Consider the following 24,694-nt stretch of genomic DNA (forward strand, 5'->3'; position numbering starts at 1 on the left):
GACAACATGTGAACAACACTGATTGAGTTTTTACAGAAGGCAACCCTAGCCTGTCAAACAACAAAAAATTGCAAAATACATTTATTTAGTGCGTTGCCTGAATTTGATATTTGATAAAAACAACTATAAAAGCAATAAGATAGATATATCTTTATAGTTTATAAATGTAACTAATTACATTTAAAACATAATTTCATCACGAAATGGCTCATTTACAGTACATGCCGGGTGATCCCCGGTTAGTCGATCAATTAGTTTATGAGTTAAAATCTAAAGGAATATTTGATCAAGTAAGTTTTTTATTCATTTCTTTACGTTAGATTCTATAAATCGCATGATAAACCTGTAACAGTTTGCCCTTTATATATGTTGTTCAAGTTTAAAAGACTAATCAATCATTAGTAACTTCAATCGTAAGTTTTAGAATCCGAGAATCAATAATTTCTCCATGTTGTGTTTAATCGAACTCCTCAAGTTGAAGTCATAATCTGAATTCATTGGAATACTGACTTGATAATGATGTGAATATGAGTTCAAGCCACATCTTTTAAAATAAGATTAAATAACATGTGGAAAAACATTCCTTTCCTTCCATATTATTATGCTGTTGACTACCATTAAATTATCATTGTTACCTGCCATTAGAAATGAGATAAGAGGACATCTCACAAGTAGTCTAAAAAGTGGTGATTGGTCTAAAAGATGTTTTATGTGTAATGAAACACATTAGGACCATTTTTAAAATATATTTAATGCTTCTACACTGCCAAAATGACTTTTAACATGAGGAAAAGCTTATTTCAACATTTAGTTCAGTATTTAAGCTTTGCTTTGTATGATTAAAGTTTTAATTCTTCTAGTTAAAATAGTAAAAACCATCTTATTTAAAATTAATCAAGTTTTTAGGTTACATTGATTGGCCTTGAATGATTTTACAAACATGTTAAAATGTTTCTTTGTTTAAGTCATTACTTTTTAGAGTGTTTTTATAAACAATATTAGTTTACATAGTATTGTAAATTGACAGTTGATTTAAACCATACAAAACTAAGGTATTTTGAATTATTAAATATTTTATTATTCTACAGTGTTGGTTAAGATTTGGGTTCTTTGAGTCCTCTGCTTTTAAAATGTTCAGACTCCTATAGATAAATTCAGTTCTTTTCAACTTGTTAGAGACCAGAGTCTTTTGTATAAACTTGATTCCTTTGGGCACCTTTTGTGGCACCCACTGTGGCTAGTTTTGCTCACCTCTGTGGATGCATACTAGGGTGGGTCACTCGTGTATGGAGAAAAAAAAAGTATTAGTTATCCTTCGGGCACAGTTACAAAAAGTTGCGTAATAATGCCAATATACAGTATTTCAAATTATTCTGTAATCGGAATTCATTTTCTGCCTCCGGATCCATTTCAAAGTTTTCGTATAAATATTATTATATTTTGTATGGTCTGCGGAGTATATTTATGTATCGTCTCTTTATTCAAACTTTAGCTAAAAAGTTATACTATTATTAGCTCGAAATAGCATTGTAAAGGTTCAGAGCCAATAAATAAATAAAAAAATACTCAAAAAGAAACATTTTTTTTCATAATGTCCATACATTTAACAAAAACTTTGACTACAATCCGGAGGCAGTAAAATTAAAGCTAAAAATAAAATAAAAATACGTGCAATAATTAATTACCAAATGGCACCTTTTTTTAATTGTGCCCCCTATTAAATTAAAAAAAAGTAAAAATGACCCACCCTAATGCATACATCATGCAAAACAGAACACCATTGAAATTATTGGACAATAAACCGTGTTACAAGTGTAATAAAGTGCATTGTTACTTTAATTTTTTGATAGTACTTAGTGACTTTTGCTTGTCACCCGACAATTTGTTCCTGAGTCATGGGTGTTTTCTATGTATATAAGTATGTATTTATTTAAATATGTATATTTTCGCCTAGTAGCAGCTTTGCTTAGTTTGGGACTAGGTCGATCTGTGTAAGATTGTCCCCAAATATTTATTTATATATTTAATGTCTCAAGTTACTGAAAAAAATATACACCTGTTTATTGCTGACTGAATGTACTGCCTCTCCTTTGCATGTCTAATTGTCTATCAAGACCAATTCTAATGAGCCTAAACTTAATATGATGTGGGGCAAAATTTCAAAGTCTAGTGGGGTATCATTTGAAACAGCTTGTTTTTGTAAGATCGACTCATAAAGATAAACATAGTTTATTATTCAAGTAGGCATATTACAATGTGCTTATGAACGTCATTGAACGTCAAATAAAGCTACACCGGTTCCAACCCTACACCTCTGCCTCAAGGAAAATTTAAGTCCCCCCTCAATTGGAGGAGGGTATCCCAATATGGGACCGGCAACTAACTCAGCGGGAGTAGGAGTTGTACGAGTACGTAAGAAAAAATACAATTTATATACTTGATCTCCTTATAGGTTTTCCTGGAAAAGCAAAAAGGAATAGTGTCAAAAAGTCTCCTGAATCCCAGGATCAATGTTGGTTTTAAGTTTAGACTTATTGTGCTTGAAGGAACCTTTAATTTGTAATTCCAGTTCCGCAAGGATTGTATCTCAGACGTGGACACGCGTCCGGCCTACCAGAACCTCCGGCAGCGAGTGGAGAACTCCGTGTCCTTGTTCCTGTCCCGGCAGACCTGGAAGCCGGATTTGAACAAGAATCAGCTGCGGGAGAAACTCAGGAAGCATATACTTGAGTATGTAGAATTTTTTTTTCTTATATAATATCTGCAATCAGTCACAAGACTATAATCAGATTGGATTAGGGAAATATATATGATGTTTCCAGAATGATAGGGCCATTGCCCTACCTTCCCTTAAATATCTAGCACATCAGCTCTTAAGCATATACTTGAGTATGTAGAATTGTAATTTTTTTTAAAATCAAGTTCAAGATTTCAAGGGAAGAGGGCTTCAATTCATTTCACTCCAACCCAGAGGAAATAAACATAAGGGCCTTGGTTTCCTCATGAGGTTTTTCATCACTTTTAATGTAGCAAAAATATATTTTGAATATTGAAGCATAGCGGTAGCTACCAACACTTGTGAATAAAACTATGAGGTTAACCATAAGTTTCATACACATTTGACAATCTACTTCATCAATTAGGTCTACCGAACAAAGGTACCGAATTTTACAAGAGTATGAATGTTGGCATACTTATTTAAACCAAAATATTACTTTGCTAATCCGCGAAAAGATAACGTGCTAGTCAATCAGTGCTAACCCGATCAGTGCTAATCGGTGCAGTGGTGGGTTAGCACTGATTGACTAGCACGTTATCTTTTCGCGGATTAGCAAAGTAATATTTTGGTTTAAATTAGTATGGATTTCCGCAAAGTAACGCCTGATTCTATTCACTGTTGGCATACTTCTCCAAAACCATTAATCAGCTATTTTTTTTTAATAACTTTAAATTAGGAAACAGTCCAAGTTTCATCAAAATTGTAAACCACATAATAATTTTGTCTACAGTGGCAACTACCTCGAGCAAGGCGTAGAAAGAATCGTGGACCAGGTAGTCAACCCCAAAGTGGCGTCTGTCTTCATACCCCAAGTAGAAGACTTAGTTTACAACTACCTTGGCATCGCTCGCAAGAAATCTACCCCTGAAACATCAAATGACAAAGGAAATACTTCAACTGATCTACTGCCTACTGATTTAGAAGCTGTCAGTCCCGGATCAGTGAAAAGTGATGATAAAGATGAACAAATGGAAGAATCTAAAGATGAAGGAATGGAACTTGATGATGATAAAATCAAAGAAATTAATATCAATGACATATCCATGCCATCTGATATAGAACCTGAAAAGGAGGCAGATACTCAGCTTTCTGGTATCAGTGATTTGACTTCACACGGTTCTGAAGCTAGTTTAGGTAAATTGAGCATACCTATGCCTGCTGAAGAAATTAATCTGGAGAACATACCGTCTCCTGAGAACAGTCCTCCTAAAATTGATCTAGACAGCATTGAGTTGCCTAAGGAAGAGCCAGAAAGTATTGAGTTAAAAGATATACCTTTGCCTGATGAGAGCCCAAAAGAAGAGAAAGATCAATACTTTAAACCAATAAACAGTGATGATGATTCTAGTTCTGAATCGTCTATAATCAGAAATATGTCCCCTTTGACACCAATCAGGAATTTCAATAATGAAAATTCGTGCGACGCGCAACAGGCTTTTGATAATGATTCTGATAATAAAAATGATGATAAAAAGGAACCTAATACATTTAGATTTACTATTGATGCGAAATCACCTGAAAATAGTTCTGACGTCAAAGATATTAAACCAGAAAAAGAAGAACAGGCAAATTTGGCGTATCAGTTTAATGAGCAAGTTAATATCAACACATTTAACACACCTTTATATGATGACAGTTCTAATAGTCACAACTTACAAATCGATTATGAAAGTGATGCTAACAGCAAAACCAATTTGGATAAAATTCCTTTCCCTGATGATCCTACATCAGAAGATTCTAAGAAAGAATCCACAGATGAGAAAAGGAGTCACAAAAGCTCACACAGATCTAGAGATTCCCATAGACATAGCTCTAGCAGCAAAGATAAGAGAACCGATTCAAAACACTCAAGTTCTAAAGACAGAAAAGATTCTAAACAAGACAAGAAATCTTCTAAAGACGACCAGAGTAAGTCCAAATCTAGTTCTGATAAGTCTAAAGAAAAGGACCGAAAAGAAAGCAAAGATAAAGATTCTAAACACAAAAGTTCTCATAAAAGCTCCAGCAGCAAAGATTCGAAGCATAGAAGCTCAAGTTCCAGTCAAAGGCATTCAAGCAAACACGATGATAAGGACAGGAAGTCTAGTAGTTCAAGCAATAAAGATAAAGAAAAGTCAGATAAAAGTTCAAAAGATCACAAATCATCAAGAGATTCTAAATCATCTCGTTCAGATAAAGACAAAGACAAAAAGAAGAGAGATGATAAAGATAAGGATAAAAAAGATAAGAAAGACAATGATGATCATTACAGTGCATCAGGCAGGGGAAATCACACTCGTCGCTCCACTGATAGAGATTCTAATGATGGTAGCTCATCTTCAAAAGGATCACATAATCCGTCTAGCTCAAAATCCTCTGAAAGCAAAACCAATAAGGGTAACAGTTCCAAATCTGATAATACCTCACCAAGCAGCCATTCTACAAGCCCCAGTGATAAAGAAAACGTATTGAAAGAAGGAAATACAAAAGCTAACGTAAATCAACCAAAACCGGTGAGAGTAGATACACGCTTAGAAATGCCGATGGCATCGCCTCCGCGCCTCCCTTTTGTACCAGACGTGACATTGAAAAAACCTAGATTCGCTGCGAATTTAGCAGAAGCAAAGCGGCTCATGAAAATGAGGAGATTCTTGGATGAAGAACAGAAGAGAATGAATCAAGAGGCAGCGTTACTTTTAGAATTCCAGGCAAATGTTAGACCCAGTCTGAGCCAAGTATATTCTAGCGTATCTGGCCCTGAATTAGAGTTTGCTTGTATTTCTAATACGTCCGAATCGCAAAAACCAATAATAGAGACGAATTACGCTGAAGTAAAACCTATTGAAGAAATTGAATATGCTCCTGATTCCATAGAAATGCAACTTAGTGAAATGAATAAGGAAACTAAAGCAATGAATCCAAGCGAAATGGAAAAAGAAGCTAAGAAGGAAGAAGAAATAAAAGAAGAAGTAGTTACAAAAGAGGAAGCAATCGAAACAGAGGAAGATGAAATAAAAGAAGAAGTAGTTACAAAAGAGGAAGCAATCGAAACAGAGGAAGTATATGAACCTATAGTATTAAATCAGCCTGACTTTGAGGATACAGAGAAGATATTAAACGAAATTTCAAAGAAAGTATACGGAATTGTAGATGACGAAGATGAAGATAGTATAAAAGACATTTACAAGCCAGAGCTTAGAAAAGATGAAGAAATAACGGAAGGCATTAAAAATGAACACACAGAATTTGAAGTTACAGTCATAGCTGAAGAAATTAGTGACAATGAAACTGTAGGGGATATTCCTGATGATGAACTAAGAGTAGTAATCCAACAAGAAGATCACGAAGATAGATTCGAATATTTCGCTGAGCATGAGAAGTATAATGCCGAATTAGAAAGAGACAAATTCGAGAGATTCCTCAAAGCATACACAACTGATATAGGCAGTAACAAATTATATCTTATAAACTGTGATTCTTATGAAGAAAGCATTATAAAAGAAGTAGCACAAACTCATGGCAATTTCGAAATTATAAACTATCACAAAAACGGCCATATGAATAAGAATATAGTTAAAAACGTAAATGTCTCAAATGAAATTGTTCTACCACTAGATAGAAATACACCAGTGCAAATGATGATATCCCCAATATTTAGTCCGAACAAATCCGAATGTTCTTTCGAACTATCAAGCGACTATGATGCCAAATTAGAAGAAATGGTAAATAAGACATCGAGACAACAGATTATGGAGATAATACTTGGTGGAGCGGAGCCGGAGGAAAGTAAACTGCCACAGATAGACTATTTTGTGGAGGAGAACATTGTGAAGCAAGATGGTTTGAAGAGGAAACTGTCGGTTGAGAATGATAATAATAATGGGCATGTGCTGAAGCCGAAATTGAGGAGGATGAGTGAATCGGATCAAATATCATCTACTACAGAAGGTAAGACGTTTTCTGATACACTTTGTAACCTTTCTTTCTCATACTAATCTATACATTCTTTAGATATTTTGATTATTCAGTTCAGATTTTCCATCTTATTTAGATAGAGATTGGTGGCGACTATGGTACAGATGTAGTGCATAATTAATTTCCATCGTATTTTCACGGAAACTTACGAACGTGTCTTGTTATTTCAGTCAGTCTCGGTACAAAAAGTACTGACATAGACTTTTTATTTTAGGATATAGGAGGCAAATAATGATTGATTGCTTGATTGATTGAATGAAACAAGCAGACGGATCACCTGATGGTAAGCGATTACCACCGCCCATGGACACCCGCAACACCAGAAGGGTTGCAAGTGCGCACGGCCTCTAAGATGGGAATACGCTCTTTTTTTGAAGGTCGTATCGGTCCGGAAATACCGCAGGCGACAGTTCATTCCACTGGACTGAACTAGCATGACAAATACGAACGTTTCCGAGCAAATACGATGGAAAACGATTATGCACTATAGTTCGTTTTTTTTAGCATTAGAAATAAGGTAAACAATCTTGACGTGTCTTTTAATTGAAAAACACATTTTAAAACTAAGTTACGGCAAATATGTAACAATTATGAATCTAATACGATCATTTATATTCTTCTGCTTTTATAAGTAATAGTTACTGATTTTTAAAAAGCGTATTTCAATTAAAAGACATGTCAAGATCGCTTACCTTCTTTCAAGTTCTTTCTAATGCTAAAAAAAAACGAACTATACATCTGTACCACTTTTAGTTTCATAATTTTTGGTTTTTACATTTTGAATTTGATCTTGATTTATGAACATTTCCAGAGACCCCAGACCCGCTGAACGTGAGTCGAACCAACAACGTTCGCTCGAAATACTTGGGCAAGGCGCGAAGAGTTGGTCTGCCTAGACCTAAGAGGACCGGTAAGCAAAATATGTATAATAATAGCCAGTGGCGGATTTGCCCTAACCTCTTGAGACTAAATGTACATTTTTGTATTTGTATAGTCTCTTCTTCTGAACTTTGAACTGTTTGCTTGAGTTGATTTGTAAATGAAGTCTCGTAGTTCAGTGTGCCTGTTGGCAAAGGCCTCCTCCAACTCTTTCCAGTATTTCCTCTGCCTGGCCAGTCTTGTCCAGAATGGTCCTACAGTAGTCATTATTTCATCCTCCCATCGTTTGAGTTGTGAGCCTCTAGATCTTGACCCGTCTCTTGGGTGCCACATAAGGATTCTTTGGCTCCATTTATCGATCTTACACCTTACAGTGTGGCCTGCCCACCTCCATTTCTGCAAGTCTATGTGGGTGAGGATGTCTATAACTTCTTCTTCTTTTTCTTATGTCGGCACTGCGACATTTGTCATTTAATTTAACCCCCAACATACTCCTCTCCATAGCTCTCTGGCACTTCGCAAGTTTGTCTCTTTGTTTTATAGAAAGGGACCAAGTTTCACAGCCGTAGGCAGGGGTGCGAAACTCCGAGCAATTATTAGGGTTGGCACCACTTGATTTCCTTTTGCGTGCACGACCACAGATAAGATAATCACTTGATTTTTGACAACCCTAAATTGCCCAAAGGGATAGTGCCATATATTAGAAAGGGATAGCATGATTCGACCCTGAACCGCTGTCAAACTTCGGTTTTGTAGGAAGTTTCCTTTCTGTACGGTAGTACTATTATTTATTCTGTGCCGTAGGTTAGACATGGCAGGACACATGTGTTGAAAGTTTTGCTTTTTATCCGAATACAATGTACATATTCGTGCAATCTAATTTGAAACCTTTCATGAACCAAATAAAGTAGCATTTCTTTTATTTCATTGCTTTTTAAAACAAACGAAATTAGTTCTAATTTACTTACAGAACTTTCTATGGTGGGTCTTACGAGGTTAAGGCCCAGTAGACAATATGACATTAGGGGCTGCAGTCTATAGATGGGTGCTGAGAAGGGTCGGCTAGTAGTTACTACAGGGCCTGGGGCCTAGGGCGGCCAACACTTGGTCCAATGTCATTGCGTCTCACACTCTCATTAAGCCAAATGCGAGACAAATTGGACAGGTAGAATACCACCCTAAAATGCGTAAAATCTAAGACAATTTTCTTGCTTCGAATTTGACAGATAAATGAGATGGGGCTGTACAGCTCCATACATTTTGCGGTAACACTGATTGTCAAAAGTTTACGTTTGACAATAGGGGGTATTACTGCAATGTTCTACCGCCAGAGTGCAGCACTAAACTAACTAGTAAACCATAGAGTAACTTATACATACTGTGCCTTAAACTGATTTTTGACAAGTTTTCACAGACAAAATATGACATTGATGCATCAAGGCGGTTTGTTGACAAGGGCCTCCCGGGAAACGCGAAAGTCTACATTTAGTTATCTGCCTCTTTATCGCTTGAATATGCAAGAGTGATAGAGTTAGGCCCAGTTGCACCAACCACATTTAACAGACTGATTAACGTCAAACAGCAGTGAAGTATGAAATTTCCCATACAAATAAATTTAGCGAACGCTTTAACGGTGACAGACGATTTGGTGCAACCGACCCTTAGATAGCGAAATTTCGATTATCTTGTTTCGCGGTAGACCCCCAGATTGTGACGGATAGTGGTAGTGGCGCCTCCTACGCACGTTTCGCGTAATGTTCCCTATTCAGTGACCGCAAAACAGATGTCAAACTAAGGGGCGCGTTTTTTTCTTAGACTTTACCTCTACAAGTACATGCGGCCCACATAGGGTTTCTGGTTTCTCGACCTTTTTTATTTCTCGAGGCACGGGAATTCTCGACCACGATTTCTCGAGTATCTCGAGAAATTATGAAAGTTTAAAAAAACACTGTTTTTTTTTTTTGCTTTATTGCAAGTTAGGCTCATAGGGGGCTGTCCATAAATTACGTCATCGATTTTTGACGATTTTGGACCCCCCCCCCCCCTAAAATCATCCAAAAATCATGCATCGAATGACCCCGTTTCCTCCTACGTCATGCTACCGTCATCCGATGTCCAGACCCCCCCCCCCCCCCTAATTTGAAATTACGTAATTTATGAATAGCCCCTAGGAGTCGTAGGTTAGATCAAAAATCAAACAAATGGTAATTTTATTGTTACTACAAATGATCAAAAATTCAACAACAAACAAGAAAAACTATAGGTGCAGGCATGCGCGCCGGCGCAGCGATGTGATATGCTTAAGTGTATTTCATTAGATATTTTTATTTAACAAAATGTATACAAACCGCAATATAGTATTTTTTTAGGCAATTAATTTAACTCGATGTGACAAACTTACAGAAGTTTTACTACGTAATATTAATACTTACTCAACTTAACAATGAAGCTGGCAAAATTGAGCTATTTTGCTAATAGGATAAGGGATCATCCATTAATTACGTCACACGAATTTCTAGGTTTTTTGACCCCTCCCCCCCTCCTTGTCACACTTGGTCACATTTTGCAAATCCCTCCCCACCTGGTGTGACGTCACATTTTAGGCAATTTTGTTTTCAACGAAATCGGCAATACTAACTCGGCATAATTTTTTTAATAAAAAAATATTTTTTGGTAAAAGAAATATTAGTACTTAATTTTATAACACAAAACCAATTAAGACGAAACAGGAGCTGAGTTTTAAATATTTTAGGTAAATATACCCGTCTCGCTAACGGACGCGGCACCTTAAAGTAGTGCGATAAGGACAAGGCGAAAAATCCTGCGTAAAAATCTCAAAAATCGAGGTTTCGTACACCGTCTGTTTCCTCCTCCAAAACTTAACCAATCGTAACCAAATTTGGAAATCTAAATGATTATGAAATTATCTGTGCGGACCGTTTTGCTTTTTTGGCTAATTGATATCAGTTTTGAATGCCACGCCTCTCATTGCGGCATAGTCAATTAGGCCATTTTGGCCATTTTTGAAGGGCTCTAGCGCCTTAAAAAACAAAAATATCAAAAAAAGCAAAACGGTCCGACACAGATATTGACAATATTAATCTGTGTTGAAAAAATCATTGTTCTAGCTTCAAAAACCACGGAGGAAAACGAGGAGTACATTTGTATGGAGAAATGACCACTCCCGTTGGCTCTTAAGAACGAAAATTACTTCCAAAAACACATTAAAAAATATAAATTAATTTTCGGTTACTGATGAAGTTAAAGTGACGTCACAATGTTAGTGACTCCCCCCTCCCCCATGTCACAACATGTCACATTTTCTTGATCCTCCCTCCCCCTAAACGTGTGACGTAATTAATGGATGACCCCTAATACTTATATCGAGATGATTAGATTTATCAAAAGGTATCTAGTTTTGTAATATTTGTTATTAAATGGTCCCATAATTAGTTTTTTTAGCATTATAAAGAAGATAAGCAGATCGCTTGACGTCTCTTTTTATTGAAAAACTTATGAATATGTAACAATTATAAATCATATACGATCATTTACATTAACGATTTTTTTAATAGCGTTAATAGCGTTTTTCAATAAAAAGACACTAAGATTGTTTACCTTTTTTCTAATGTTAAAAAAACGAAGTATAGTTATGAACCTAAAACGAGACGAATTATTTACACACAATAGTAGTTCAAAAGTTTCAAAACATGAAAATCAGCTGAAGCCAGAACGATAGGCGACGGATCAAGGCAGTTTTTTATTTAATTGGTTAACTAATAAATGTTTGAAGTACTTACCGGAAAATGTAAAAAAAAACGTTGTTTACATTTATTTAACTACCCAAAAAATACACTACAGACACATCGAGTGTTATACGCGTGTTTTCTTTTTATTTATGACAAGAGATTTATTTCTCGAGTTCTTGAGGCATTGAGTATTTTTTTCCCGCCTCGCCGAAAGACAAATTTCTCGAGATTTCTCGCCTCGAGCAGAAACCCTAGGTCCACACCAATTATATGGTGTCTAGCAGTAGTAGTTGGCATCCATACTGTAACGGTGCGCGGCAACTAGACACCAAAATTGGTGTGGGCCGCATTTACTTGTAGCGACGCGACGAAATCGCGGAGTGAGCCACGCCAATCAAAATCAAGACAATGGAAATAATTTTGACCCATTTATGTATTTCAGTGCACCCTAACAGTCCTTCGAGCGATAAGTCCGTCGAAAACTACGACACCAACGACCGCTCCCCAGACACCAAGATGAAAAGGACCCCCCATGTGCGCTACGACACTTCAGACCTCTACAAGCCGAAGCTCCACTATCTGTCCCGGAGGAACAATATTACATAGGTTAGGTTACCATATTATAGACACGAAGATGAAAAGGACTCCCCATGTGCGCTACGACACGTCGGACCTCTATACAAGCCGAAGCTCCACTATCTGTCCCGGAGGAACAATATTACATAGGTTAGGTTACCATTTACTAAAGATTCATTATTGAACCTTAGCTTATACGTACACTTACAGTAAAACTTCTTTTTATTTCCTACTTTTCCTAGACACTGAAATGACAGATTGATTGTCCTTCCGATACCTAGATCTTTTAATAGAAAATTGGTAAAAAAGTACCAAATAATTGGTAGTAAATCGGTCAAACTAATTTTAGTATCTGAGGGCCTATGTTCGACGTTCTACCTCCCTGTCACACTTACGTAGTAATCTACAAGTGCGACAGGGAGGCAACACGTCGAACGTGGTTTGCGGTAGGCCTCCTGGTAAGTTGGGTAACTTCGAAAGCGGGAAATAGCAAAATATCTATAAAACCAGTAGGACTTCATACTTTAGCAACAAGGCATTTTGCTTACTATTTTTACAATAGAAAGTTCTTCTAGTTTAGTTTTTAGGGTTCCGTACCCAAAGGGTAAAAACGGGACCCTATTACTAAGACTCCGCTGGCCGTCCGTCTACGTCTGTCTGTCACCAGGCTGTATCTCATGAACCGTGATAGCTAGACAGTTGAAATTTTCACAGCACATTTTCAACAAATACTAAAAAGTACGGAACCCTCGGTGGGCGAGTCCGACTCGCGCTTGTTTATATTTGCCATCAACATTACCGCAACCAATCCCCGCTTTCGAAGTTACCGTAACGCACATTATATAAAAACAACTTACATTACAATAGGTTAGGTACAGAATTACATCGTTTTATAGAATTATTATAGTAAAAAGCGATTATAATTATATAGTTATTAATGATTAACCAGGTTAATCGTGACTTATTTGTATTGATTGTATTCCCAAACAAATGTTTGTATTATCAATTAATGTAATTGATTATATCTCATATTTGTAATCTTTTAATTAAGTAACTAATTTAAAAGAAATTTCATCAATTTCCTAACTGAAAGTAATAAGAAAACGCATAAAGTGGTGTTCAAGTATATACATTTTATCACGTATTTTAAGTCAAAGTATGTTCGATATATTTCGCTCCATAACGAAGAGCTTCAACGGAAGCACGCGATGGCCGACCGACGACGCAGACTGTGCCCGCGCGTACGTGAGTGACCCGTTTTAATATATGTCTGTGTCTCACGGAACTTTTGTCTTTATAATTTGTATCTGTCAAAATTTGTGCCACAATATTTTACACTACCTACTTTTGCGTCTTCATATTCCTTTCTCTTTGCCTGTATTGTGTTTTTAGTCCGTCCGATTCATTTATACAAGCACCTGATAATATTGGAAATACGATTTTTGTTCAGTGATGTATGTAACTAATAAAAGAGTAGATAGATATACGATATTATACGATGATATATTTAGGGGTAAAATGATTACAGATAGAATATATTAAGTCATAAATATGTGACATTAGTCTAGAGTTAGAACGAGATAAGTCTGCAACGCAGTGCAAGTGTTATTTTAAACGTCAAACTTCTATGAATTTATGAGTGTGCTATCAATATTGTTGCAGACTTATCTTGGTCTAACTCTACATATTATGATCCTTGCCATATTATAAGCACTCGGAGTCGCAAATATGGTTTTCAAATTTGCTTTAAACTTCTTACTTTAGCTGATTTATATGAGATCATACGTTTCAACTGGATTGTCAAACCGTACAGCGACATCTAGTACATATGTCAGTTATATTTTGCGTCACTTTATGCGTCTTAAATATTCATTTGTCTATGGCCTTACCTTGTCACTTGTCAGATAGTCGCAGGTGTAATAGTGGTAACACACTATCGCACCGCACCAAGGTCATTGTGCGACGCACCGATAAGTAAGAGCAAGAAAGAGATATCGCTTTCTCGCGACAATGACCTTGGTGCGGTGCGATAGTGTGTTACGGCCTTGATATAGCCTTTTTAACTGCAATCATTGTTAATTTGCATCACCAATGAGTGGAAATAGGGAATATTACGCGAAACTCTGCCATAGGGGGCGCTACTACCACAATCCATCACAATCTGGGGGTCTACCGCGAAGCAAGAAAATCGAGATTTCGTTATCTAACCTCTCTATCACTCTTGCATATTCGAGCCATAAAGTGGCAGATAGCTAAATTTCGATTTTCGCGTTTCCCGGTAGGCCCTTGTTAACAAACCGCCTTGATGCATCAATGTCATATTTTAATGTCTGTAAAAACATGTCAAAAATCAGTTTATGGCACAGTATGTATAAGTTACTCTATGGTTTACTAGTTAGCTTAGTGCTGCACTCTGGCGGCAGAACATTGCAGTAATACTCCCTACTGTCAGAGGTATATTTTAGGTTATTAGCATGGATTTCGTTCGCTCACGTGTTAAGACGAAACAGGAGCTGAGTTTTAAATATTTTAGGTAAATATACCCGTCTCGCTAACGGAAGCGGCACCAAAAATTAGTGCGATAAGGACAAGGCGAAAAATCCTGCGTAAAAATCTCAAAAATCGAGGTTTCGTACTCCTCTGTTTCCTCCTCCTTGGAAAACTTAACCAATCGTAACCAAATTTGGAAATCTAAATGATTATGAAATTATCTGTGTCGGACCGTTTTGCTTTTTTGGCTAATTGATATCAGTTTTGAATGCCACGCCTCTCATTGCGGCATAGTCAATTAGGCCATTTTGGACATTTTTGAAGGGCTGTAGCGCCTTAAAAAAAAAATATCAAAAAAGCAAAACGGTCCGACACAGATATTGACAATATTAATCTGTGTTGAAAAAATCATTGCTCTAGCTTCAAAAACCACGGAGGAAAACGAGGAGTACGTTTGTATGGAAAAATGACCACTCCCGTTGGCTCTTAATTGTTATCACTGGGGACCATTTCACTTCAAAGTGTGGCGTTATCTCAGTGGTAATAGATGGACGCAAAAAAATGGCGGTTGGTAGTAAAATAAGTTTATCGCAAATAATTTCCACCATAAAACCTGTGCATGCACATACTTATTAAGTAGTTTAGAATGTTTTATAAATAATAATTATATTATTACAAAGCGTTTTTCGAATGTTAACTTTTTCAACATAATGATGATTAATTGAATACCTATAAATGTTAAATAAATAATCATAAAACTGGTTTACTGTGTTTTAATTTACGTTATTTACAAAAAGTCTAACAAGCCAATTTATTTGCACACTCTAACATGTATACACATTATATGTGTGAAATTGCTAACCAAGTCAGTAATCATCATCATCCTCGCGTTATCCCGGCGTTTTGCCACGGCTCATGGGAGCCTGGAGTCCGCTTGACAACTAATTCTAAGAATTAGCGTAGGCACTAGTTTTTACGAAAGCGACTGTCATCTGACCTTCCAATTCCAACCCAGAGGGAAAAACTAGGCCTTATCTAACCAAGTCAATAATAATTGATGTTTGAATAAATTTATTGCCCATTCACTATTGAACGTTTCCATTCTACTATTCCTAGAAAACAACATTATACAAACAAAGGTAGGTACTTACCTATAATTAGATAGCTTACAGGTCATCGCCGTCATGTCATTAGGTAATAGAATATTCCATCCATGACCGAAATCCTATAAGGACCTACGCGCCTAAACTTTCGCTTGTCTTACGACCTTTTTCAAGCAAAGCGAAGCATGAATGGTCGATTTACCTTAAAATGACTGTAACTTAAGTGCATCTGCTTTACACGCGATTATACATCGTATTTCTTAAAGATTATGTTCTATAATGGCTTGTAATTGTGTCGCATTGGATCATAAGTTTGTTTATTTTCGTTATCAATGGTTCAAGTTCATCTTGCATGTATTGTGAAATCGATATCGTTTGTGGAAAAACATTTCAGTTTAATATAGAGTATCATTTTAAATTAAACTCAACCTTATTCATCTGGCATAAGGTGGATTATTTATTAATCTTTCTATTGTCTCGAAGAAGTTATAAGGTTAAGTTGTTTTTTTTTTTAATTTCGACTCGGTTTTGTTTTTGTGTGCATCAAAACTACCTGAGAATTATTAATCTACCATTTGATAATAATATTTTATTGTTGAATAACTGTCTGTTGAACTGTTTTTATCAAAAGGGAATCCGCCAACTTATTTGATAATTGATTTTTTAACTATTCTCATTTGTCTCCGCCGGGCATAGATGGCAATAGGAACCGCTTATAAATAATTCCCATTTGTCCCCGCTTCATGCATGGCGGTGGTCACGTGGGGCAGGGACAAAGGCGAATACACCTCTAGGTACACGCCATAAAATCACCATGCACACAGTAATACCTAAATGTACAACTGAAAATACTTACATGTATTCAAAGGATGTTACGCTCACATCCGCCCCCAGTTCTAGAGGGAAGCATTGATTTGACGGTGCAGTAATTTAGTTTTATTACACATCCACTCGTGGTAGGTATCCGGGCAATGTGTAGCCAATTACCGTTTAGCCATTTTGTCACGAGACATACCTATAATTAGGAGGTGACCTTGGAATGAGAGCATCTTGGAACTGAAACACGCACATCCAGTGATAAATGCGCAAGTTGTTTTTGTTTGTTAAGCTTTTCATGGATGAAGTAGGTAAATTCAGAACTTATTCTGATTTATTAGGGACTAAAAATTAAGGTACCTATTCCCATCACTAGGGCTATCTTATTAAATATGATTAAAATTGGTTAAAAGGTATAGTTGAATTATCGAGAAGATGGAATTGCATTTGTAGTGGTTGTATGCTGATAGTACAAGAAAATAGAAAATTCAAATATAGAATGCCTGTAAACAAACAATACTACTACATATGCAATTCCACGCTCTCGATGATTCAACTATAACAGACACTTAGACAAAAGGTAACCTTAATGCTTTGTGCATACAGATTTAAAATGTTAAAATTATGTTTGTTTTCTCAGCACGCAAAAGTGTATAAATGAGAGTGAATAAATTTCAAACTTAATATTAGTGTGAACTCAAAGTAATGGAAAAGTTTAAAAAAAAGCAAAAAATAAATAAATAGTCATTTATTTAAAACAATTATAATGTTTACTTAATTTTGTCTAAGGTGGCATGAAGACATGAAATAAATAACATCACATGGCAGGACAAGGATATAACTTACATGATCATGATTGTATTAAACAATAGCTTCTAAACAATAAAAAATCTGAAATAATACTTTTTAATTTCACTAATTTCGTACATCTTTAGAAAATATGGCTTTTTGGTAAAATTAGGTACTCAAAAGTTGGTAACTATTCAAAATAATTAATAAAGTGGGTAAACATTTCCGAGAATAAAAAAAATGTAAATGCCTGATTTACTAGGGTGCATCCATAGACACAAATAACTTAAAGATAACTTTTTTTCTTAAAATAAATGGAGAAAAAAAAGTGAGCCAGCAGGTAAAACTTTTTGGGGCCATAAGAAAAGGATGCATAAAAACAACACAGTTATGGAAAAATCCAGAACTGTTATTTGAGTATGAATTTGAGATGTTTGCACCTTATGTTGTATTTTGTACAATTTTAGGTTTAATTAATGAGATTATAATACTAATCTGCCTAAACCTAGTTATGTATACTTAAGTACAAGTACAACAACCATTTTTCTAAAGATCATTGCATGCCATGATTAGTTAGATGCTGCTTTCTTCTCCAAACCAGCCGGGTCCATGATTGGGGTCTGTTTCTTGACAATACCGGATAACAAGGTCTTGATCTGAGCGATAGCGCGTCCAGGGTTCAAGCCCTTCGGGCATGTTCGCGTGCAGTTCATGATTGTGTGGCACCGGTAGACAGAATATGTATCCTTCAACTTTGAAAGACGTTTGGCAGTGGCTTCGTCCCTGGAGTCAATAATCCAGCGGTAAGCTTGCATAAGAACAGCGGGGCCGAGATACTTGTCTCCGTTCCACCAGTATGATGGACAACTGGTCGAGCAGCAGGCGCAGAGCACACACTCATATAAACCGTCAAGTTTGGCACGATCCTCAACGTCTTGGAGCAGCTGGACTTCCTTACCTTTGGCCGCTTCCTTGTCGCGCTGCAGCCACGGCTCAATGGACTGGTACTGGCGGTAGAAGTTGGTCAGATCTGGGACTAAGTCTTTCACGACGTACATGTGCGGAAGAGGATAGATTTTCGATGGCTTGCTCAGGTTCTGGTCGATGTGGCTGATGCAGGCTAGCGTGTTCACGCCATCGATGTTCATGGCGCAGGAGCCGCAAACGCCCTCGCGGCACGACCGACGGAATGTCAGCGTAGGGTCCATCTCATTCTTGATCTTCAACAAGGCATCCAGCACCATAGGAGCGCAATCATCGAGGTCCACCTGGTAGTTCTGAGTGAAGGGCTTCTTGTCGGGCTCGTCCGGGTTCCAGCGGTACACGGCGAAGGTCTTCACTCGCTTCCCGAGCGCCTGCGACGTCGCGAAAGTACGCAGTTGCCCAAAAGTACCAGACGTCAGCCTAAGCAACGGCATTATGTAATGTTTTTGTTTATTCCGGGAAAAGAATTTCTTCGTATATCGAAAACACCACGAGCGAGAGGCACTGCGCGTTCCAGAAAGGTCTGAAGGGAACTCCGCTTGCAGAACCTATCAATTGCACAACACACGAAACCAAAGTTTGGTTTGGGCGAAATTTTTGATGGATTGTAGCTAGGGTGGGGATATACAGTGATGTGTGGTGATGTGGTATCATATCGATTATCCAAAATCGTGAGGTATTTTGGCAAATTCAAACTTTCATAATCTCATTCTTACATTTCATATAACGTTAGTATAGGTTCATAAAATAAGTCAATGAAATGTACCGTTTGATAATCAATTAATACGTTTGTTATTTCACATTTCGAAAGCAATTGTCTACTTGCCATTTCACCAAAAAAAATCATCGATTTATTTTGGCAAGCTCGTCATTAGTACAACACTACGTACGAACTGTTCAAGTCTTGCAAAATAACGCCGATTCTAAGAGAAAATCACATGCTTTCTTGTGAACTAAAAAAAAATTGTGTTATTCTGTGGCGGGAACTTCTGTCAATGTCTGAAAAAAAAAAGATATCGTTTCGTGTTTATTTACGTGAAATAGATATTCTTTAAAACCCATTTATTTTATAATTCACCAGATATTAGAGTACGACGATGAAGAATGTGTCGTCCATAAGAGCTAACTCTAACCATGAATCACCTAAAACCCCTGGCGGGATAAGTAAGTCTTTGTTGACTCCTTGTAGACGAGTTGGGCTCTCTCGAAATTGGAAGAAAAAAGGTCCCTCGCCATTCATATCGCCTTTAGCTTCTAATGCAAGTAATAATGTTCAAGTTGTGGAGCCGAAAAAAGAGAGTAAAAAGAGAAAAAGCGTTGTTGAACCTGAAGAATCTGTGGAAAACGAATGTGAAACTTCGACAAATTCTAAAAATGAAGAGGAAATAGTGAAGACTCCATCAAGGAATGTCGAATTACCTCGTAGAAAGAAATCTAAAACATTCTTAGCAACACTCAATACTCAGGCAAGTACAAAACCGACCGTATCTCACGAAATAGACGACTGCACCAAAGAGAATGAAACAACAGACAATACGATTATTAAGGATGTGGAAACAGAGACTTCCAATATTGATAATTTAAGTGATGTGGTCAAAGTTGTATCTCCTCCGCCAGAGCCTTCTAAGAAAGTAAACAAAGGCAAACAGTTCAAGTCTCCATTAAAAACGGCTTCAAAAACTGAAAATACCATTTCAGTAAAAGAGAGTGTCGAAGAAACTCCCAAAGTAGCCCAACCAAAGAAGAAGAAATCTGAGTCAAAAACTTCAAAAACAAGAAGTCCCAATGAGCTTACTAAAGAATGCATTGTTGTTATTCAAAAGAAACTCTTAAAAGTAAAAGAAAAGTATGAAAAAACTGATAAAAATGTAAATGATCAAAAAAAGAACTCTCAACCCCTTTTTGATTCGGATGATGAAGCACCTTTAAGTACTTTGAATAAAAATGACACTAAAGTTGACAAACCTTTGCTGACTTTAGATGATGATGATGATGAATTCATCGCAACATCTAGTAAGAATAAAAACAAAAAAATAGAAAGCAAAAAGCCAGCAAAGGATAGTAAAACTAAAACTCAAGCTTCTAAAGTTATCCTGGCAACAGTATCTAAAGCGCCATCGCAAAGCTCCTTTGATGAAGACGATGATGACTTCTTTGATAAGAAAAAGACAATTCTCATCCGAAAGACTTATGATAAAGTATCTAAAGTGAACAAAGCAAAGTCCACTGGTTCAATAACGCAGGCAGACATTGACAATATAAAAGCGAGAATAGAAGTTAAGAAGAAAATGCTTCTAGCCAGATCAATGACAGCGGACACTGAAGAGTTGAGAGAATTGATAAAAAAATGGCAAAAAGGCTGTCAAGAGGCATTGGTAGAATTAATGGATATGATGAGACTCAAGTGTCCCGACAAACATGGCATGGATTACTCGGAGATACTGCAAATGTTAAAAATACCGCCGTCATTGGTTGGCTATGATTCTGACCATGATTGCTTCAACACTCCGGATGATTCTAGTGCTGTCTTGTCTAAATATAATGACTTTTAAATGCTATGAAATATAATTTTGTTGATTTAATAAATGTTACTGTTTGATAGTGAGCTTTTACTGAGTATTAAAGCATTCCTGGGTATTCAACAATTATCTACCATATCTCTCTATTTTTATAAACATGAAAATTAATGCAAATATGTAAAATTGATAATTGATGCAAATATGCAATATCAAGGTCTCGTATTATTTGTTAGTGGCAATACTAGTTATACAATTACAAATCCGTGTTATTTCATTCAATAGACAGTCAATAAAATATTCTCTTCTACAAGTCTGTTTGGTAGTCTAAAATAGGGGAAAAATATACATAGGTCAAATATACATATGTCAGACAAAAATGGAACAATTAATTAATTATAGATATTTTATTAACAATACTACATAAAATTCTACTAAATCTAATTAAAATCTGTGAGACCGGATAGGGTTTTCAGGATCGAACAACTTTGGATCCTTCAGGAACACCTTATCTTTATAAAAGTATGGCATGAAAGCGCAGTTCTGTGCTTTCTTTATTTCCGCTTCCACTAACGCTTGTTTCGATTTGCACAGCCCTGTTATATGGCGTCCGTAGATCCTGCCAGTGTAAGGACTCTGAAATTGTGACAGTAAACGGTAGTTTTTGTAGTCTGGAGTGATGTTTAGTTTACATAATATGCATTGGCGTTCCTCCTTCTTGTACGGGTTTTCAATTTCAACTGGAGCGTCGTCAGAGGCATTGGCAACGTTGGAGGAGAATCTTGGAATAGTAGCCAGTCGTGGACTCCCTAAAATAGAAAAAAAAATACACTATTTACTATGAAGCAATATGTGGTTATTAAAAAGTTTGTATTTGATTTTTAACACTTACAGATATAACGGGACACTATTGTTTTTAATAGTGACATGTTTAGTTCACCGTTTTGTTAATATTTAACTGAAATTCTCAAAAGAAAACAGAGACTGTTAAGTTTGAGAAATAGGCAGAAGACATAACCTAAAAATTAGTAGTTGTCATTTTTGTGACATTTGAATGTCGTTTTGTTTGTGCAAGTTAGGTAGTCCTCGCTCCGCGGAGGGTTAAAATCTTAAAAATATATAAACAATCAAAATGTCGAAATATACTGAAACATGCCCAACTTGTTAGTAGAAAAAGGCGCGAAAAGCAAATTTTTTATGGGAGACCCACCTACATTTTTTTAATTTTTGCTGGCTTTTTCTACTGACAAAGTGGCTGTAGAGTATAATTATTAATGCTTTTGAAATCAAAATTCATGTAAAAACATTACTTTTCCATTAAAAACAATCACCCTCGGTGTAGAAACAAAACGTGATCTTAAGATAAAAATTCATACTACAATATTTTGGTAGACTTCGTCTCTGTCGTAGACGTCGTAGGGTCGAAGGTAGCCTATAAAACAATAACTTACTTAAGTTTATATGTATTATTACACTAAGCAATTACATGTTAATGTTTAAACTTGTGTTGTTTGATTTGAACAAGATAAATCTCCTACATTTTTTTGGAAAAGGTTTATTTGCACACATTGCAGTCTTTGCTCAGATATTATTATCAGGCATTGTGCTGTTTAGCAGTAGTGTGTGCTGCCGCTGCCGTGACGTTGGAAGAATTTTTTCGCTTGTTATCTACTATACTGGGTCAAGCAGATCTTGTCAGTAGAAAAAGGCGGCAAATTTGAAAAATGTAGGCGCGAAAGGATATCGTCCCATACAAAATTTGAATTTCGCGCCTTTTTCTACTGACAAGATTTGCTTGACCATCTATATTATAATGTTATGGTATGCCATATCTATAATATCATTGAGTTTAATTCAATTCTAGGCAAGGTCGTCAAGCATTCGGAAAACAATAGAAAGTACCTAAATTAGCATCGTTTTCCTTAACAGAGGATAATGTAACGGTGTCATACTTAATTGTAATGAACTGCTTCGGATGATTCGTAGAACAATGATGGGAATGTCAATTAACTAATTTTACAACGTTCTTACCCATATTATCTACTTATACTTAAAGTTACTATTATTTACATACTAATCTCAGTAATCATACTTTTACGTAAATACGCCAGAATATTAATTTTCTTTTTACATTCTGTTATTCTGCATAGTTATCAGTAACAAAATGTACCTAAAGTTAGTTTGAGGATAGGGGGAGTCCGAGAGACATGCCCAGGCGGCTTAGCACGGTCGCGTTTTTATCCCTTGTCACCATGCCTGTCACGTTCTAACAAGTACGTAAGTGCGAAAGGGACGCGCATAGTGATAGACGATAAAAATGGAACCGTGCTGCGCCCACAGGTGGGAAACTTCAATTATGTGCCGAAAATAAAATAAGCATTTATTTTATCAGCACTTCAATGTCACCTAACAATAGGTACGTATTCTGGCGTGACACATGCAAGTACCTACCAATGCCAAAAATATACCTGTACCTAGGTATATTTTGATTTTAGCCCTTTTTTATTAGGATTTAGAATAGACATCTATCTAGATGTAGGTATTAGATGAAATAGTTGTGTAAGCTCTGTAAACTACCTACATTAGCATTCTAGCAAGCTAGCTTTAAGTTCACTGCAGGTTATCTCACGAGAGAAAGCTTTATTTGGAGTTTGCAGTTAAACGGGATTTTGCTTTGAGTCTGTTCTTATGTGATTTCAGATTCAAGTACAAAACAATGAAGCTTTGATAGTTTTAGGCTTTACATACTTTTGAAGAACGCCCTGAATTCAAATAGTTGAGTGAACTGAATAATAGCAGTGGCGGCAACTCAAAAATATGAGTAGGCAAGCTGGAGCCAACTTGTGAAAATACAAGCTTGCTTCATGAGCTGTAGCACTTCTCCTCATCATCTGAAAATGGGCAAGCGAATGGGAATCGAGTTCTATGAACTGAACGACTCGCCACTTGTATGGGAACATACCCATACTACGTGACGCATTTTTTACAGGTTTTGATTGTCATTTTAATATTTGGGATGACAATTTATTAATGAGGGTAACTGATTATAGTCTGAAGCTAACTGTTAAACTTTTGCTGCAGTTCCAGGTTCCGCACTGGCGGTCTGGCCTGTGAAATTAGCTAAATTCCATACAATACGACCGGTGAAAAGGCAGCGAAGAGTCTATATGATCTTCGGGAAAAAAGTTTGGTGATCCCTGGCATACAAGGCAGGTGAAATACAACAATGGAATGGAGTTTTCCAATTTGCAACCGGGACTGGGACCCATACAGCTAGGTACGTTTGGTATAAGAGAGACAAGATTGTCGACATTTGTTACGATGATTTGAACCTAAAGATCCACTTTTTAATACATAATGTGTGACCGAAAAGGCTAAAGGATCAGTGAAGCTAATTGTGGAGAACCGGTTTGGAGATGTTTACGAGTATGTTGCAATTTTGTATTAGGACTTTATCATCCATTCGTCTTTAGCTATGCTAACTGCTAACAGCTTAGTTTTATTTACGTACGTCTACCCACAATTGCGAAAAGCTTGCAAAACTCAACTAGCCAGTTGTTGGTACATATTAGACGACCATTTAGAAACGCTCAGTCAAAATGCGGAAATGCACTCCGCCTTGCCGCGTTTTCCTATGACCGGGTAGTCGTAAGTGGTTTCACGTTTCTTATGTGTGTAAACAAGAAATCGGCTCATAACCGGTGGAGCCGCGGTACGCAACGCGCGCACGCTGAGATATATTCAAATTATATATTTTTTAATCCTCCCAATCGATTATCTGTGTCGTGATTGCGCGCGAAAAGTGACAGTGACGTATTTCATTTTTGAATTTCGAATTTCGGCTTGTGCTGTTTTGGTGACATTTATTTTTAATTTCAAGAGGCGTTTTTCTGGATATCTACCTTCATGACTGGTGAGTTAAAGAATTTATGGAATTTTTAGATTTGTGGAAGGATTACATTCTTGTGAAATCGAATGGTACCTAACAACTAATTAATAAACGCATTAACAAACAAGTCACTTATGCAAGTTCCGTACTCATAATATTAATTTATATAA

The 24,694-nt window shown here is 36.6% G+C and overlaps 4 protein-coding genes across 4 annotated transcripts in view; 2 read left to right on the forward strand and 2 right to left on the reverse strand.

The window, feature by feature from the left end:
- Window positions 1–69: 69 nt before the first annotated feature.
- Window positions 70–13,853, forward strand: LOC134801097 (biorientation of chromosomes in cell division protein 1-like 1). The gene is made up of 5 exons (XM_063773617.1): window positions 70–290; window positions 2,570–2,730; window positions 3,510–6,706; window positions 7,545–7,643; window positions 11,804–13,853. Exons 1-5 carry the CDS (start codon window positions 204–206, stop codon window positions 11,965–11,967), a joined length of 3,708 nt encoding a protein of 1,235 aa, XP_063629687.1. The 5' UTR covers window positions 70–203; the 3' UTR covers window positions 11,968–13,853.
- A 3,222-nt stretch (window positions 13,854–17,075) lies between these two features.
- On the reverse strand, window positions 17,076–18,743 carry LOC134801213 (uncharacterized). Its single transcript, XM_063773745.1, has one exon. It carries the CDS (start codon window positions 18,551–18,553, stop codon window positions 17,705–17,707), a length of 849 nt encoding a protein of 282 aa, XP_063629815.1. The 5' UTR covers window positions 18,554–18,743; the 3' UTR covers window positions 17,076–17,704.
- Window positions 18,744–21,023: 2,280 nt separating this feature from the next.
- Window positions 21,024–24,694, reverse strand: part of LOC134801168 (small ribosomal subunit protein bS18m) — a 168,673-nt gene continuing 165,002 nt past the window's right edge. Inside the window, exons 2-3 of the mRNA XM_063773715.1 lie at window positions 21,528–21,605; window positions 21,024–21,444 (exon numbers count right to left, since the gene is read on the reverse strand). Of these exons, the coding sequence (XP_063629785.1) occupies window positions 21,080–21,444; window positions 21,528–21,564 (402 nt within the window). The 5' untranslated portion in view covers window positions 21,565–21,605 and the 3' untranslated portion in view covers window positions 21,024–21,079. The remainder of the gene's footprint in view (window positions 21,445–21,527; window positions 21,606–24,694) is intronic.
- Window positions 24,339–24,694, forward strand: part of LOC134801106 (ABC transporter G family member 23) — a 147,276-nt gene continuing 146,920 nt past the window's right edge. The window contains exon 1 of the mRNA XM_063773632.1: window positions 24,339–24,548. Coding sequence (XP_063629702.1) covers window positions 24,542–24,548 — 7 coding nt within the window. The 5' untranslated portion in view covers window positions 24,339–24,541. The remainder of the gene's footprint in view (window positions 24,549–24,694) is intronic.

This window comes from Cydia splendana, chromosome 21 (genome assembly GCF_910591565.1).
Source record: "Cydia splendana chromosome 21, ilCydSple1.2, whole genome shotgun sequence".
Lineage (NCBI taxonomy): Eukaryota > Metazoa > Arthropoda > Insecta > Lepidoptera > Tortricidae > Cydia > Cydia splendana.

Bases quoted from the DNA above. Each gene is read 5' to 3' on its own strand.
- LOC134801097 (XM_063773617.1), top strand. From the start codon at position 204: ATGGCTCATTTACAGTACATGCCGGGTGATCCCCGGTTAGTCGATCAA. The intron at 6,707-7,544 runs GTAAGACGTTTT...GAACATTTCCAG, and splicing joins AATATCATCTACTACAGAAG to AGACCCCAGACCCGCTGAAC. The intron at 7,644-11,803 runs GTAAGCAAAATA...TATGTATTTCAG, and splicing joins GCCTAGACCTAAGAGGACCG to TGCACCCTAACAGTCCTTCG.
- LOC134801213 (XM_063773745.1), bottom strand. From the start codon at position 18,553: ATGCCGTTGCTTAGGCTGACGTCTGGTACTTTTGGGCAACTGCGTACT.